Below are 15,565 nucleotides of genomic sequence, written 5' to 3' on the forward strand. Positions count from 1 at the left end.
GTTTTTCATGTGTGTGTTTGTTTTCTGTTTAGCCTCGTCGTGGCCGTAGCATGTCGGTTTGTGTTCCCCATCTTTCTGCCGTCCCCTCTCTGTCCCGCATCTCTCCCAGCGCTCCTTCCACCCCACCACCAGCGCTGTCTGCACCCCTTTCTCCTTCCCTCCTTCGGATTGCCCCTGAGGAAACTTTTGCCGAAAAGCTTTCTAAAGCATTGGAGAGTGTCCTGCCTATGCACTCTGCCTCTCAGCGCAAGCACCGACGCTCCAGCCTGCCTTCCCTCTTTGTCAGTACTGTATGTAACCGTAAACTTCCTGACAAATGAAAATTTATTACCAATGAATACATCCAGGCATCAAGAATTTTAATAAAAATTAAATAAATAGAAGGACTACACTTAGTAATATATTATGCTTTCAGGGTACCAGTTCTTCCTATAGGAAACTTTTTTGTTACAAGGCTTTAAGTGGGGGGGGAAGCAAGGAGGTAATGAGAATGCTTATAATGCCCTGAGCACATATCAATGTGTGCACAATAAAATTTAGCTTTTATTATATTCTCCTATCCCTAACTAACCTATACAAATTCTTTCATTTTCACATATTAATATAAAGAATATGGATTACTTCATTTTAAATTAATTGGCTTGACCAAAAGCACATTTTCTCTTTATCAGAAAGTATCAAAAGTACTCAAATACATTTTCTCTTCACGTTATTCTAAAGAGATACTAATGAAGCCGAATGGGTCCATTTTTCCCCCATAGCAAAGAGTGATTGAAGACTGAAAGTTGCTTTTCATTTCTTAGTAATTTAAAATGATGGTGTTGGCAACATGTTCCCTCCTGGAAATTTGTCTCTTAGATATTGAATGAGGTGGGATCTTTACCGTAATGGATACATTATTTTTGGAGGATGCAAAAAAGGTGGTTTTATGAAAGCATGAGAACAGAACTCATGGGCAGAAAGAGCTCTTGCGGCCCTAATGAATAGTTAGATACACTTGTAGTACATAAGATTTTCTTTGGCCCCATTTGTATCTATAAAAGATCTCTCTCTTAAAGTTGTGTTAAACACTGTGGGACCTTGCTGCTGCTTTTCCAGATAGAGAATATAGTTAACATTCTGATCTAGCAATATCAAAATATTCAGAATTGTACTTAGGCGAATGATAAGCTATATATAGTATTTTATGGCTTTGGGATACTCTTTGAATAAGAGTAAAAAAGAAACATTCTTGTCTGAAATAGAAGCCCTCTTTTAGCTGTTGTGAAGAAATAACAGTTGAGTCATTTTGCTAACTTGATGGGAACTATCCCTACTGAAAGAATGAAACTTACCTACTCTTTCTAAGAAGAGCCCATGAAAGTACATTATTACAGTGTACACTGTTTGCATTTGGCTAGGTAGGATTCTAAATTTAGAGAGTCTTATGTCTAGAACTACCTATGTGAACAAAAAAGTGCTGTTAAGTCTGTTAATATTATCCTTGTCACTTGATTTGAACACTAAATTATTCACCCCTTAACTAGGATTAGAGAAGTGGACATTCAGCAGTTTGACATCTGTAACATGTTTCATTTAGTAAAATTAACTGCATCTAGTTTAAGATAGATAGGGGGAAGGTTTTTTTGTCAGTAGTCAGTAGTATGTCTTTTACTGTCCACCAAAAATACCCCTTTTGATTTCTAGTTAGAAGATATACCGTTCGTTGATAATAACGCTGAAGCCTCTAACACAGCACAGCGTAATAACATAGAATATAGGAAAACTTTGTATAGCAGATTAAATTGAAGTACCTTTCTTATATCTTAAAAATGTTGAGATTACTGCCTTCCCTTAACTCTTACTATTTTATTTTTTTTCACTGATTTAAATATACAGTAAGTCTTAAGAGTGAGCATTTTAATTGGGGGCCAAAAACAGAATAAACACTTAGAAAATTCTTCCGTTTCCTTTGAGAGAGGATGTTGTGGAAAAGCAGCTCTTACCTAATGCAAAGAGTCCCACAGAATAACTGTATTGACCCTGGATGTATTTAATGGATTTTTATTATGCACATAATTTCCAAAATCATTGTTATTTCTTTATTAATTATAAATTTAGTGTAACCGTTTCATAGGGTTACACAGAGCTACCCAGTTTTGCATGTCTAATGTAATTTCACATATGAATGTATGAATTACTTGTCTTATTCATGTTGATACAGCCTCAGTCCATGGCGCATCCGTGTGGGGGGACCCCAACATACCCAGAATCACAGATATTTTTCCCAACTATTCATGAACGTCCAGTTTCATTTTCACCACCTCCCACCTGTCCACCGAAGGTGGCCATTTCTCAGCGGCGTAAGAGCACCTCCTTCTTGGAAGCCCAAACTCGCCACTTCCAACCCCTGCTGAGGACTGTTGGCCAAAATCTTCTTCCACCTGGGGGCAGCCCAACTAACTGGACACCAGAGGCCGTAGTTATGTTGGGCACTACAGCCAGTAGAATAACCGGAGAGCCATGTGAGATACAGGTTCATCCTATGTTTGAACCAACTCAAGTTCACGGTGACTATAGACCTGGACTAGTACTTCCAGAAGAAACTCACTATTTTATTCCTCAGGAACCAGTGTATCTAGCTTACCAGGCCCAGGTGACAGAACAGTATGAGGGTATTCCATACAACTCACCAGTACTGTCAAGTCCTATGAAACAGATACCCGAACAGAAGCCAGTACAAGGGGGCCCTTCCTCAAGTTCTGTCTTTGAATTTCCATCTGGACAGGCTTTCCTGGTAGGACACCTTCAGAATTTAAGATTAGATTCTGGATTGAGTCCAGGATCTCCCCTCTCTAGTATTTCTGCACCTATCAGTACAGATGCTACACGTTTGAAATTTCACCCTGTCTTTGTTCCTCATTCCGCACCCGCGGTTTTAACTCATAACAATGAGAGCAGAAGCAATTGTGTATTTGAGTTTCATGTTCATACTCCAGGCTCCTCTTCAGGAGAAGGAGGAGGAATTTTGCCTCAGCGTGTTTACCGAAATCGACAGGTTGCAGTGGACTTGAATCAGGAAGAACCACCTCCTCAATCAGTTGGATTACATGGCCGCCTACAGCCTGTGACTGAAGAACAGCGTAATTACCATGCCCCAGAATTGACCGTTTCTGTGGTAGAGCCTATCGGACAGAACTGGCCAATAGGAAGCCCAGAATATTCCAGTGATTCCTCACAAATTACTTCTTCAGATCCCAGTGATTTTCAGTCACCTCCCCCTACAGGGGGAGCAGCTGCATCTTTTGGCTCTGACGTCTCATTACCCTTTATCCATCTGCCTCAGACAGTGTTACAAGAATCCCCACTTTTCTTCTGTTTCCCCCAAGGAACCACATCTCAGCAGGTTTTATCTGCCTCATTTTCTTCAGGAGGATCTGCACTCCATCCACAGGTTATAGGAAAACTTCCACAATTCTTTTAAACTACCCTACTGTGCATCATTACATTTAAGTTTTTTATCCCTCCTTTCCATTTATGTGGATTATTTTTAATTTTATTCGTAATATTAGTATTTCTCCTTTTGGGGGGATTATGAACTACTTGTATATAAGAACAAAATATGAGAGAGAAGCTGCCTCTTTTTCCTATAATATGTGCAAACCCCTTTGAACACAAAAACTAGAACTTTAGTCACTCGTCAAAATCAGTTACTTTTATCCATATGTAGAATAATTTCAATCTGTAGTGAAAATGTAAATGTCTGTAATGTAAAGTTGACTCATTGATTATTTATAAGTACTAATGTGAAGTATTTCTCCTTAAAAACAAACATGGCTAGTTAAAAAAAAAAGTTAACATTTTTTTCCTATAAAATGAAAAAAATGGAAAATAGGGAATTTTTTTTAAAGAGTTTTAAGAATACACAAAATTTTCATTAGTTTGGAAGAATCTTAAAAGACAGAGAAAGGAAACATCTTAAGAATTTAGGAACAAATGAAAATGCCTTTTAAAATGGCATTTGAACAAGTCACTGTGTATTATATGTCCAAATAAAATGCTAATCTATAAAGTTGACTGATTCTAATTTTTAGCAACAAAATTATAATCTGGTGTGGGTGGTAGGGGTTTTTTTTTTTGGTTTGTTTTTAAGGATTTGTGATCTCTGTTTCTCAGCTTGCAACATATATCTTGGGCCTTGGTTCTTTCCTCAACAAATTAAATTTTGTTATTTATGTGTATGGGCATATGCACTCTTGCAAATAAAGACAAAGTAATGGACATAACAGAATTCAACAAGTGGAGTCAGTATTAACTATCGTTTTCCTTTGACATATTTTATCAATTGTGTTAAGTCTTATAAAATCTATATAGGAGACTTTCCAGTTATATATTCAAGGCATCGCTTGGATCTTTTAAATATTCCACTCTTATAAAATATTATATGTTCTTTGCTTTCTTCCTGTGTTCTTCCCTCATAAGGGGCATAAACAGTAGAAGCAAAAAGATCCAAAAACTTGAAAATTATGCTGCATGGGCATGCAGTGTACTCACTGTGTACTCACATTAACACACTGCTTGTCAGCCTGTATTATAAATCTTAATGCACTGCCAGCTGTTCTTTAAATTTTCCAAAGTAAAACATCAGGTGGTAAATTTACAGACATACTGCAGAAAGAATGAATACTTAATGGTGGTTAAGATGCAGTGACATGTGGTGTCAAATCCAAGTAGGCTTCAAAGAAACCCTTCTAAACTGAAATGGAACACCAAAGGTTGTGGGCCTTTTCATTTCCTTAACTTACCTATATAAAATCCTGCATTCATTTCTCACTTTCTCATTATTTTAAGTTAGATTTCTCGGTCAGGGCTTCTCCAATTCAACACTCTTGACGCTTTAGGTTGGATAATTCTTTGTTGTGGGTCGTGGTTCTGTGCACTGTAGGATGTTTAGCGGCATCCTCCACTTGTAACTAGTAGATGCCTGTAAAAACTACTTCCCCCCAGTTGTGGCAACCAAAGAATCTCTAGATGTTGCCAGATGACCCCTGGGAGGGCAAAATCACTTGTAGTTGACAACCATTACTCTAGGTTAGTGACGATACCAAGTTTTTTTACATTTTTAGTAAAAGTCTCCCTAGCACTACAGGAAGTAGCAAAAGGAACCAAATTAGCACTATCAGATATCCTTTGTCTTTAATTATTCCGATACAGGGTTATTTCACATTGGTAGTCATACTACTTTTTCCTGATGATTATACTTTCAGTAACAATTTTATTACAAATTTTACTGTTTTAGCCAGCTAAAATTCTAGCCCGAGCACAGCAGTAGTAGGTTAGGTTTTAACCATCAGTGGTTTTTGCATGGGACTGGGATACCTTCTGTGATAAAATCCACCTCTAACCCTTTCTTACAAAAGATGCCCCAGTGGTCTCCCATACATACTCAATCAAGCTAATGTTTCATTTTGCTCAAGCAAACTCTCAGGAGTTTGAATGTTTATTGCAAAAGTCTGACCTCTCAATATACTTATGGGGCTTCACTAATTTGTTGTATTCACTTTTTTCCTTCAGGCACAGGGGCAAAGCCAGGGTCAGCCATCCTCAAGTAGCCTAACAGGGGTTCCATCATCCCTACCCATACAACATTCTCAACAGGTGAGAACAACTAACTCATTGCTACATTTTATGTATTAATAGCCAAAACACTGTTTAACATCGTTTCGTGAATTAGATTCCTTATATAAATAAATGACTTGCTATATTTTTGAAAGAAAAATCAAGAGGCATAACATTTCTTGTGTTCAGTAACATTTTAGAAAATCTTCCCTTTTGTTTATTTTTAAATATCTACTAAATTCAGATATATGTTGAAATTCAGAAGAATCATTGTTAACTGATACTTATCTGCCTTCTTAAATAGATGATTCTACACATAATTTAACAATACAAAGAATGTCCATTTTTTTTTATATTTGTGACTTACCTTTTATGAGCATTTTGCTATTGCTTTCATTATATTTGACTAATAATGCTACACTCCTTTTTAATTAAGTTCTAATCTGTGATATGGGTATCAGATTTTATGCTAAGAGAACTGAACAGCCACTTTAGGAACTTTTTAAACATATTTTTAAACTTTTGATTGGGGAATTTATTCCTAAAAGTCCACAGAACTCAAGATTAGTACAGTGCTGATGGATTCAACAGCAAAACTAGTAATTCTAAAATTAAATATCTGTAGTTCATTATTTGATATTAGTTAATAGCAATTATTTGCGTGGGAATAATGCTTTTTCCAGTGCTGATGGATTCAACAGCAAAACTAGTAATTCTAAAATTAAATATCTGTAGTTCATTATTTGATATTAGTTAATAGCAATTATTTGCATGGGAATAATGCTTTTTTGACACTATTGAATATTTATTAGTTGTTTGAAATAAAATTTATAGCCACCACATTTGTCATAAAAACTTCCTGATGAGCTAGTTCATTGATAGTTCCCTACGAAGTGTGTTTTCACAGCTACCAAATCATAAATTGGTTTTTATTTCTATTAATCTTTATTTTATTTTGTTTTCAATGTTTGTTTTAGTTTTGAGAGAGCAAAAGACAGAGCGTGAGCAGGGGAGGGACAGAGAGAGAGGGAGACACAAAATCTGAAGCAAACGCTAGGCTCCAACCTGTGAGCACAGAGCCTGATGTGGGGCTCAAACTCACAAACTGTGAGATCATGACCTGAGCCGAAGTCAGATGCTTAACTGACTGAGCCACCCAGGCACCCCTCTATTAATTTGTTAAACAAAGCTTTTAATTTTTATTACAAGTGGTCTCCTTCCAGTCTAGCATGTAATCATATAATCATTTGATACTAGTTTAAATTAGTTGTTCTTGTACAGAATTAGTTTGGTTATACGTACATTTACTTGGTGACCAACAGCCCTGTCTACAGAATTTAAAGGCTGGTAATCATGCTTTGTCTTGCTCCTGCTCTTTCTTTCAGACAAGTAGCTGAATCTATATATAATTATAGTTAAATTTGAGTAGTCACATTTTTGCCAACCTTAACAAATTGTATTTTAGTTCCATTAACAACCTTTAATGAAAATACAAATTAAAAGTTAAATAAATCTGTTTGAAGGCAGAAGCACTATCAGGTACCACCTCTAGTTTGTTTATCTTTGGACACAGGCCAACACTAATAAACCTGAGTAAATTTTTAAGTGTTTGCTCTCTTTTTCCTTCTCCACAGGAATTTGTTATGTATATTATATGTGGGCATATATATCTGTATACTTACTAGCAAATGAAGATAGTGAAACAAACCATTCAGATTATTAGTAAGAAAAATATGTGAGGGTAAAGGGAGGACAATTCCATAAATGGTCAGGTTAAAAGAATTTAGGTAGTTGACTCTTCTAGGAAAAAATGTAGCCAAATATGGCTACAGTACAAACAAAATTTATGTGTCAGTAATCCTTTTTGTAGATACTTTTGTGAGTTATTTTAAATGGAGTATGATATTTAAGTAGAATCATAAAATTGAGCTCTCAAATTACTTAAGTATATACAGTCTAGAATACTTAATTTATTCAGGGTCACATAACCAGTAAATGGGTAGAACTAAAAATTACAAGCCAGAATTCAACATTTCTAGAATAGTGAGGGTTTTTTTCTATATTAAAGTTCTACAAGGACTTATGATTCTGGAGAGGTACTCAAGAAGCTACATTTGTTTCAGCTACTGGGGTTTCATGTATTTTTTTTTTTTTAAAAGGTTGTAAGCTCTGTCTCTGTACTATATGGGTGGAGTTTATTTTTAGATGTGAGTTTCATTTTACATTTTATTGGTTTCCAACCCTGTCTTAGGAAACCATATCTCTAATTTTTTTAGTGAGAAGAAAAATGTACTTTAGCTGAAATTTACTTTATTCCGTGGGTTTCTGGAATGTAACCAATAAGGGATTGCTTTTTTCATGTTTTTTATCAAGAGTCCCATCTAATGGTTTGTGTATCTTATCAGTGAGGTACCAAAAATTGCTTCCTCCTACCAGAAAACTTCAGTAGCTCTTTCCCACGTATGCGGTAACCCAACTTACTTAATAATTTGTTCCATAGAGGGGCACCTGGGTGACTCAATCAGTTAAGACTCTTGATTTTGGCTCAGGTCATGATCCCAGGGTCATGGGATTGAGCCCCATGCTGGGCTCTGCGCTGAGCGTGCAGCCTGCTTAAGATTCTCGGTCTCTTCCTCTGCCCCTCTCCCCAACTCGTGCTCACTCTCTTGTGTCTCAATGAATGAATGAATGATAGAGCCCTCAATAATAGTTTTTTTATTATTATATTATTATTATTTCTTCCATAGTCTTCAGGTATTTCTTAAGTTTCTGTTCAGTTGAGGCTCATGAACATTTTTTCCATCAAGCACCCTTCCTTATCCAACAGATAGTATATAGTCTGTATAGGCTATTTGAACTGGTTTCATGAGGCAGGTTTTTACAAATCACATTTCCAAGTTGCTGTGCTAAACAATACCTGTTTGGCTGAAGTGTTGTTTATTAGCCAATGAGATTATACACAAAAAGATCACCATATAGTCCTGGCCTACCCAGGGGTGCCACTTCTCCCTAAATACTCTAAGGTATAATTGGCATATGTGCCTCTCACTCTTATTTTAAGCAAATAGTGATGGTACATGTCTATAAAACTGTTCTTTCTCAACAGTTCTCCCCCCGCCTCACACACACACACACACACACACACACACACCAGTAATTAAACAGATTTTTTTCCTAATTGAGTTTATGCTCCCAAGGACCATGTGCTAGGTAGGCACTGAGAGTCTATCAAGATGGATCAGACATGACTACTTTTAAAGAGCCAAAATAATCTAGTAAACATATATGTCAATTCCTACAAAACAAATAGGTGTAACAATTAAGATTATATACAATGTGCAAAGCATTTTACCTGAATTTTTATTTAATCCTTGTATGTACCCTGTACATGTACAGTCATTATTTTCATTGTACAGATGGAAAAGCTAAGGTAAGATCTGGAGAAGATGAGTAATTTATCCAAGCTTACACAACTTATAAGAAGTAGAAACGGGGCACCTGGGTGGCTCACTTGGTTAAGCGTCCAACTTCGGCTCAGGTCATGATCTTATGGATTGTGAGTTCGAACCCTTTGTCGGGCTGTGCGCTGACAGCTCAGAGCCTGGAGAGCCTGCTTCGGATTCTGTGTCTTCCTCTCTCTCTGTCTCTCCCGCACTCATGCTTTGTTTCTCTCTGTCTTAATAATAAATAAACAGTAAAAAAAAATTTTTTTTAAAGGTAGAAAAAGAATTTAAATCCAAGTAGTCTGACTCCACAACTCCCCACTTAACTACATCCCAATTATGCCATCAAAGGAGAGAAATTATATCCCTTTAAAGCAGGGAGGGGAATATCAGGAAGGCTTTATGAAAGATAGTATTTGAACTGAACTCTATTGTGAATTAAACTCATGTAAGAATAAAGAGTGTTGTAGGCCAAAGGGGTGTGGGGGGACAGTGTAAGCCAGGTAGAAAACACAAAGGTAGAAAACTGTGAGATAGAAACAAACCTTTAGTTCAGTTTCGCTAGACCACAAATAAGTACAGATATAGGTTCAAAAGGAGCTGATTAAGTCCAGATCTTGATGTAACCATGATTCTGCATTAATAGGAGTGAGAGAGAGTTAAGCATATGCCCATCTGCAATGAGAAACAGTGAAATCTGGCCATGTGTAGCAACATGGATGGACCTTGAGGGTGTTATGCTGAGTGAAATAAGTCAGGCAGAGAAGGACAAATATCATATGTTTGCACGTATAGGAGGATTAGGAGGAACTTGACGGAGGAACAAGGGGGAGAAGAAGGGGGGAAATGGTGGGGGAAAGGGAGAGAGGCAAATCATGAGAGACTCTTGAATGCTGACAAAAACTGAGGACTGATGGATGTGGAGGGGAGGAGGGATGGGCATGGAGGAGGGCACTTGTGGGAATGAGCACTGAGTGTTATGTGGAAACTAATTTGACAATAAACTATTTGTCAAAAAAATAATAAAAACATTTATTTTTAAAAAAAAAGCATATGCCCATCTGTAAAGTGGTATTTTTTTTCTCAGACTTTTCCCTTTCCCTTAGTAAAGAGGGAAATCAGCATCTATTGAAACCTTTATCATATTTGCATATTACAGACTTTCATTCTCCTTTATTTTGAACAATAAGCAAAAACAATGTTAATGGAATAAAATAAAACTGGTGAAAACATGTGCTTGTAAGGACCTTAAAATAGTATATGTGGTTAGAAATGTTTATAGACAACATCTGATAGAATTGGTTTTAAAATAAAAGCCAAGAAATTAAACATAGATTTGGTCCTTAAGGGAGCAGCTTCACTATTCCAGGTTCAAGTGTCATTGTAAACAACTTATTTAAAGGTCACTATAAGGAGTTAATAGAGGGGCGCCTGGGTGGCTCAGTTGGTTAAGTGTCTGACTTCGGCCCAGGTCATGATCTCACAGATCGTGGGATCGAGCCCCACGTCGGGCTCTGTGCTGACTGCCAGCTCAGAGCCTGGAGCCTGTTTCAGATTCTGTAACTTCATCTCTCTCTGACCTTCCCCTGCTCATGCTGTCTCTCTCAGAAATTAAAAAAAAAAAAAAAAAAAGAAAAAGAAAAAGAGTTAATACAAAGATTACATCAATATAAACCTGTAAGTCATGACAAAAGGAAAAAAAATGCAGCTGTCCTAATACTATTTATGATGCTTGTCACTGCAAATTTTACTGTAAGACACAACTTACAGGAAAAGTATTATACTGTGCTCCAGAAAACTAGAGCCTTTGTAGTGTAGCTCTAGTGAAGATAAAGAGACCGGTTTCTTATTTGGGAAGAGTTTGAATGAGGGAGGTGGAACAATATTTCTAAGTTAAGATATTTATGTAAATATGTCATCTTAGGGAGGTAAATTAATGACTTAGATAATGATAGATGTTTCAGTGTGAATTCCTTACAGTTAAAATATATTCATGTTGACCAAAAAGATTCTCTAGTTTTTTATTCTCCCTTCACAGTGAAAATATGGAAAATTATTTTATAATCAGAGTTGCTTTATATTTGCATATATATACCTTATTAGTTGCTGAAAATAAATATTATATAATTCAATAGTTCCTGATTTAAGATAAAATAAGAATGCATTATCAGAAACAAGAAAAAAACAAACATGGCTACTATCACCATTGTGTTTCAGCATTTTGGAGAGTGATTTTAATTGACACATTGAGAACTAAGTAAGAAATAAGTATCAAGAGAGCAAAAATATTATTTACAGGTTATCACCTAACAAAATCTAGGATGTTCGTTAAAGTGGTCAGGATCATAATATATATATAAAATAAATAAAAACAATTCCTGGGAATGCAGTATATAGCATAGTGACTACAATTGCTATGGCATTGTACATTTGAAAGCTACTAAGAGAGTAGATCTTAAAATTTAAAAATTCTCTTTACAAGAAAAACTGTGGTGGTGGATGTTAAGTAGGCTTATTGTGGTGATCATTTCATAATGTACACATATATTAAATCATTATATGTCAGTTAAATCTCAAGTTTTCATGTATACATATGCTTACAAATAGCATACCTTTTTATGAGTAGTAACTAATTAGTTGTATAGACCAGGACATATGTAAGAGGCTACTACTGGCTGTAGCATTATTTTAAGTAGCAAAAAAAAATCAACCAAAATGTTCATCATTGGGATATTGATGCCAATGATAAATTAAATGAAAATAGCATGTTAGAGAACTGTATTTATAGAATGAGCATGCTTTTATTTCAACAAACAGATACGTAATTGTGTGTAAATGACCAGTTATATATAGAAAAAAGTCCGTAAAAGTGATGACCAAACCATTGATAGTGATAGCCGCTAGAGAAATAGGGTTAGGATTTTTCATTTAACTTAACGATCTGATACGTTGGTTAAAATTTTCATTGCAAGCAGCTGTTGTTCTGTATTAACCAAAACAATTTTAAATTACTTAGAGGTATTAGAGAGTCTTAGAAATCAGCTGTGAAGTTCAGATTTTTGTTAGGCCAAAGGGGGCCATTCTGTAAAATTTAGTATTGGGAATACAATTATGTACCATACTTAAGTTTAGATGTGTTAAACCATAATGCCTAACACACGATTGATTCCTAAATGTCACTTATTCCTTTGCCGTGCTTTGAATTGGGTAATTGTGTGCTTGTTTTCTAAGAAGGAAGTATCTTTTTGGCAGTAAAATGAGCAGTCTCTAAGGTATTACAGCTAGTAAATGGTAAAGTAAAATTCCACGTTCAGTGTTTTTTCTCACTATTTTGTGGCTGTAATCAGAGCTGTTCTTTAAGCAAATTAATTATACAGTTGATAAAATACAATAAGAGAAAGAAAAGGGAAGAGATTGGATTTGCTTAATATAGGACCAAAGTGAGAACAGATACTAAGAAATAGGAAAAATCAGAAGGGGGTATGGGAGGACAGAGGACCTGTTATCTAAAGGTCTTTGTGAATGACCTACTGTTGGGGTAAGGGGGATGATAGGTGAAGAACCAGTAGTGACTCAAATTCTGAAACATTGGTTAATTGCTCTTGGTGGTACCATCACAAATAACACCAGAGGAAAAAGAGATGTGTGAAAGGGAATTGATGGATTTGGGTTTGTGTATGTCTTGATTACTAATATTGTCATCTATAGATACAGCAGGCGTTAGGCGAACATACTTCCTTAGAACCGTGCTATTAATGACTTGAAACAAAACTGAATATTTATACTTTATTTTCAGCAGCAGGGAGTACAGCAGACAGCCCTTCCTCAACAGACAGTGCAGTATTCACTTCCACAGACATCAGCCTCTAGTGAGGCCACTACTGCACAGCCAGTCAGTCAGTCTCAAACTCCACAGGTCTTGCCTCAAGTATCAGCTGGAAAACAGGTAAACTCTTCATTTCTAAATAGATGCTAAATGGAATCTCCATGTAATTCATCTTTCCTCATAGGCAGACTTCTCTCTTCTCTAGTGTTGAAATACCAAAGTTGGTTATTTTCACTGGAAAAATGACTTAACAGTTGTTCCTTTTGTGCACATGAATTAATGTAAATAGGTACATTACTGTACAGGAGTCACAAATGTTTAAAATGTTAAAAGTTAAAAATGTTTAATTAACTTTTAGGTTTATCAGTCTAAAGTCAGTTTGACAGGTATTAGAACTGATGAGTTAAGTAACAGTGCTTTGATAACTGAACCTGTGACATTTTCTAGAATTGTGTCAGCTATATGTAATATTCTAGATTTACAACTGTGCTATATTTTTCATGTAGATTTATGCATTTTTTCCTCCTTCATTGCCTACTGACAGTAAGTCATAAAAACCCCTTATATGGAATGATGTTCTGTTGTTCTGAGTCATCCTTTGAATCACTTAAAAAGTAGTACCCTTTTAAAGAAGGTATATTCTACTGAATGACCTTTTTTTAACTTTAACATTAGGGCTTGTTGTCCTTGCATTTTGGCACAGTGTTTTGTTTCGGTCATACTTCATCACGTCTAAGATACTATCAGTTGTCAAATGCACCATTATTTTACTTAACCAAGGACTGACACACTATTAATTGTAAGATACATCTCAGGTTCACAAATGTTAAAATGACCAGGTGGTAGAGAGGGATGATTGCATCCTAGAATCAGTGAAATATGATATTCATACCTACTTTCATCAGCCAGTGTTAGACTTAAGAATTGTAGAAGTAGGGGCGCCTGGGTGGCTCAGTCGTTTAAGCGTCTGACTTCAGCTCAGGTCATGATCTCACAGTTCGTGGGTTCGAGCCCCACGTCGGGCTCTGTGCTGACAGCTCAGAGCCTGGAGCCTGCTTCAGATTCTGTGTCTCCTCTCTCTGACCCTCCCCTGCTCACTTGCTCACGTGTGCTCGCTCGCTCTCGCTCTCTCAGAAATTTAAAAAAAAAAAAAAAACTTGTAGAAGCAATATGGATTGAAATCTAATTCCAGCAAGAAGGCACATCCATTTGAATTTTAATAATTACTATAATAGCAGTTGTAGATCTAGAGACCACAGATATACCAATGGATTAGGGCATGTGAAATACGGCTAAATAGAGCTGTAAAAAAACAGACTCTGCTTGTGGAAGTGTCCTCTTTTTATTGTTGAACAATGAAGCATTTGCAAAATTTTTTTCCACGAAAGATTTGAAACGGCCCGTCTATCAGCCTCTTTGTCTCCCACTATCCTTTCCCTATTCCTGTGTGGCACATTAACTTACACTAATGTATGCAGGGTTGGGGGGTTTTTTCTTTCTTTCCTTTTGGCTAACACATAAATCTTGCTTTTGGCAGCCTTGCTTTTTTTTTTTTTTTTTAAGTCTGTCTGTTTTGTTTTTCTTTACCTTCCCAGCTTCCAGTTTCCCAGCCAGTACCAGCTATGCAAGGCGAACCTCAGATCCCAGTTGCGACACAACCCTCAGTTGTTCCAGTCCACTCTGGTGCTCATTTCCTCCCTCTGGGACAGCCAGTCTCTACTTCCTTACTCCCCCCCCAGTATCCTGTCTCTCAAATTCCCATATCAACCCCTCATGTGTCTGCATCTCAGACAGGTTTCTCATCCCTCCCTGTTACAATGGCAGCTGGCGTTAATCAGCCTCTGCTCACCATGGCCTCATCTGCTACAGCAGCTGCGATCCCAGGGGGCCCAGCTGTGGTTCCTAGTCAGCTTCCAACCCTTCTGCAGCCTGTGACTCAGCTGCCAAGTCAGGTTCACCCACAGCTCCTGCAACCAGCAGTTCAGTCCATGGGAATTCCAGCTAGCCTTGGACAAGCTGCTGAGGTTCCACTTCCCTCTGGAGATGTTCTATACCAGGTATTGTTTTGGCTAGCAAAAAAGGAGGGCACCAGAGGGTTTGGTTCTAATAGCAAACCATCAAGGACTTGAAAACCTAATAGTTGAGTGTCAGAATAACTAGCGGTAATAAAAGTATAGCTGATCTCAACTAGATAAGCTAATACAGTAAAATTCAGAGAAAAGATAGTGTAGTGATGTTGGATGATTTCATTTTCATTTTTCTCAAGACACTTCCTTGGAGAAAGATGGTTCTCAGTATTTGATGTAAGCTGACTGAATGCTAGATGTGGCTAATAGGAGAGTAAGTACATCAGGCTACTTTTTTTTTTTTATAGGTAGGGTAAATAGAGTAGTCAACATGGTACCAATAAAAAGCTTCAGATTAGCCTGTCATGAAATGGCTAGAATGAGTACCTTGAAGAGTTTTTGCCTTCTCCCACATAAGATTGGCTAGAAAGCTGACATTTTTCTGGAAGGAATCAGTTTGTTCCACCTACTTAAATCTCCAAGAGGCGAAAAACCAGCAATTTAAAGTGTAGTTGTAGAGTCCCGTCCCCTAAATTGAAACCAGTCTACACTTCATTTCAAGAATCATCTTTAAATCTTCTTTAAATTATTAGAAAGAGATGGGGCTACTACTGTTCTTCTTTACTATGTGC

The 15,565-nt window shown here is 36.8% G+C and overlaps 1 protein-coding gene across 7 annotated transcripts in view; it reads left to right on the forward strand.

Moving 5' to 3' along the window:
• WNK1 (WNK lysine deficient protein kinase 1) overlaps positions 1-15,565 on the forward strand; it is a 148,462-nt gene that overhangs the window by 106,031 nt on the left and 26,866 nt on the right. For 2 of the 7 annotated variants that reach the window (XM_077759212.1, XM_077759214.1), the window contains exons 9-11: positions 5,554-5,637; positions 12,838-12,987; positions 14,463-14,924. In XM_077759212.1, the coding sequence (XP_077615338.1) occupies positions 5,554-5,637; positions 12,838-12,987; positions 14,463-14,924 (696 nt within the window). Of the gene's footprint in view, positions 1-2,203; positions 3,434-5,553; positions 5,638-12,837; positions 12,988-14,462; positions 14,925-15,565 lie in introns of all 7 variants that reach the window. The other 5 variants (XM_077759215.1, XM_077759216.1, XM_077759218.1 and 2 more) reach the window with 4 other exon arrangements.

Source organism: Crocuta crocuta, unplaced genomic scaffold (assembly GCF_008692635.1).
Source record: "Crocuta crocuta isolate KB4526 unplaced genomic scaffold, BGI_CrCroc_1.0 scaffold72, whole genome shotgun sequence".
In the NCBI taxonomy this organism is placed as follows: Eukaryota; Metazoa; Chordata; class Mammalia; order Carnivora; family Hyaenidae; genus Crocuta; species Crocuta crocuta.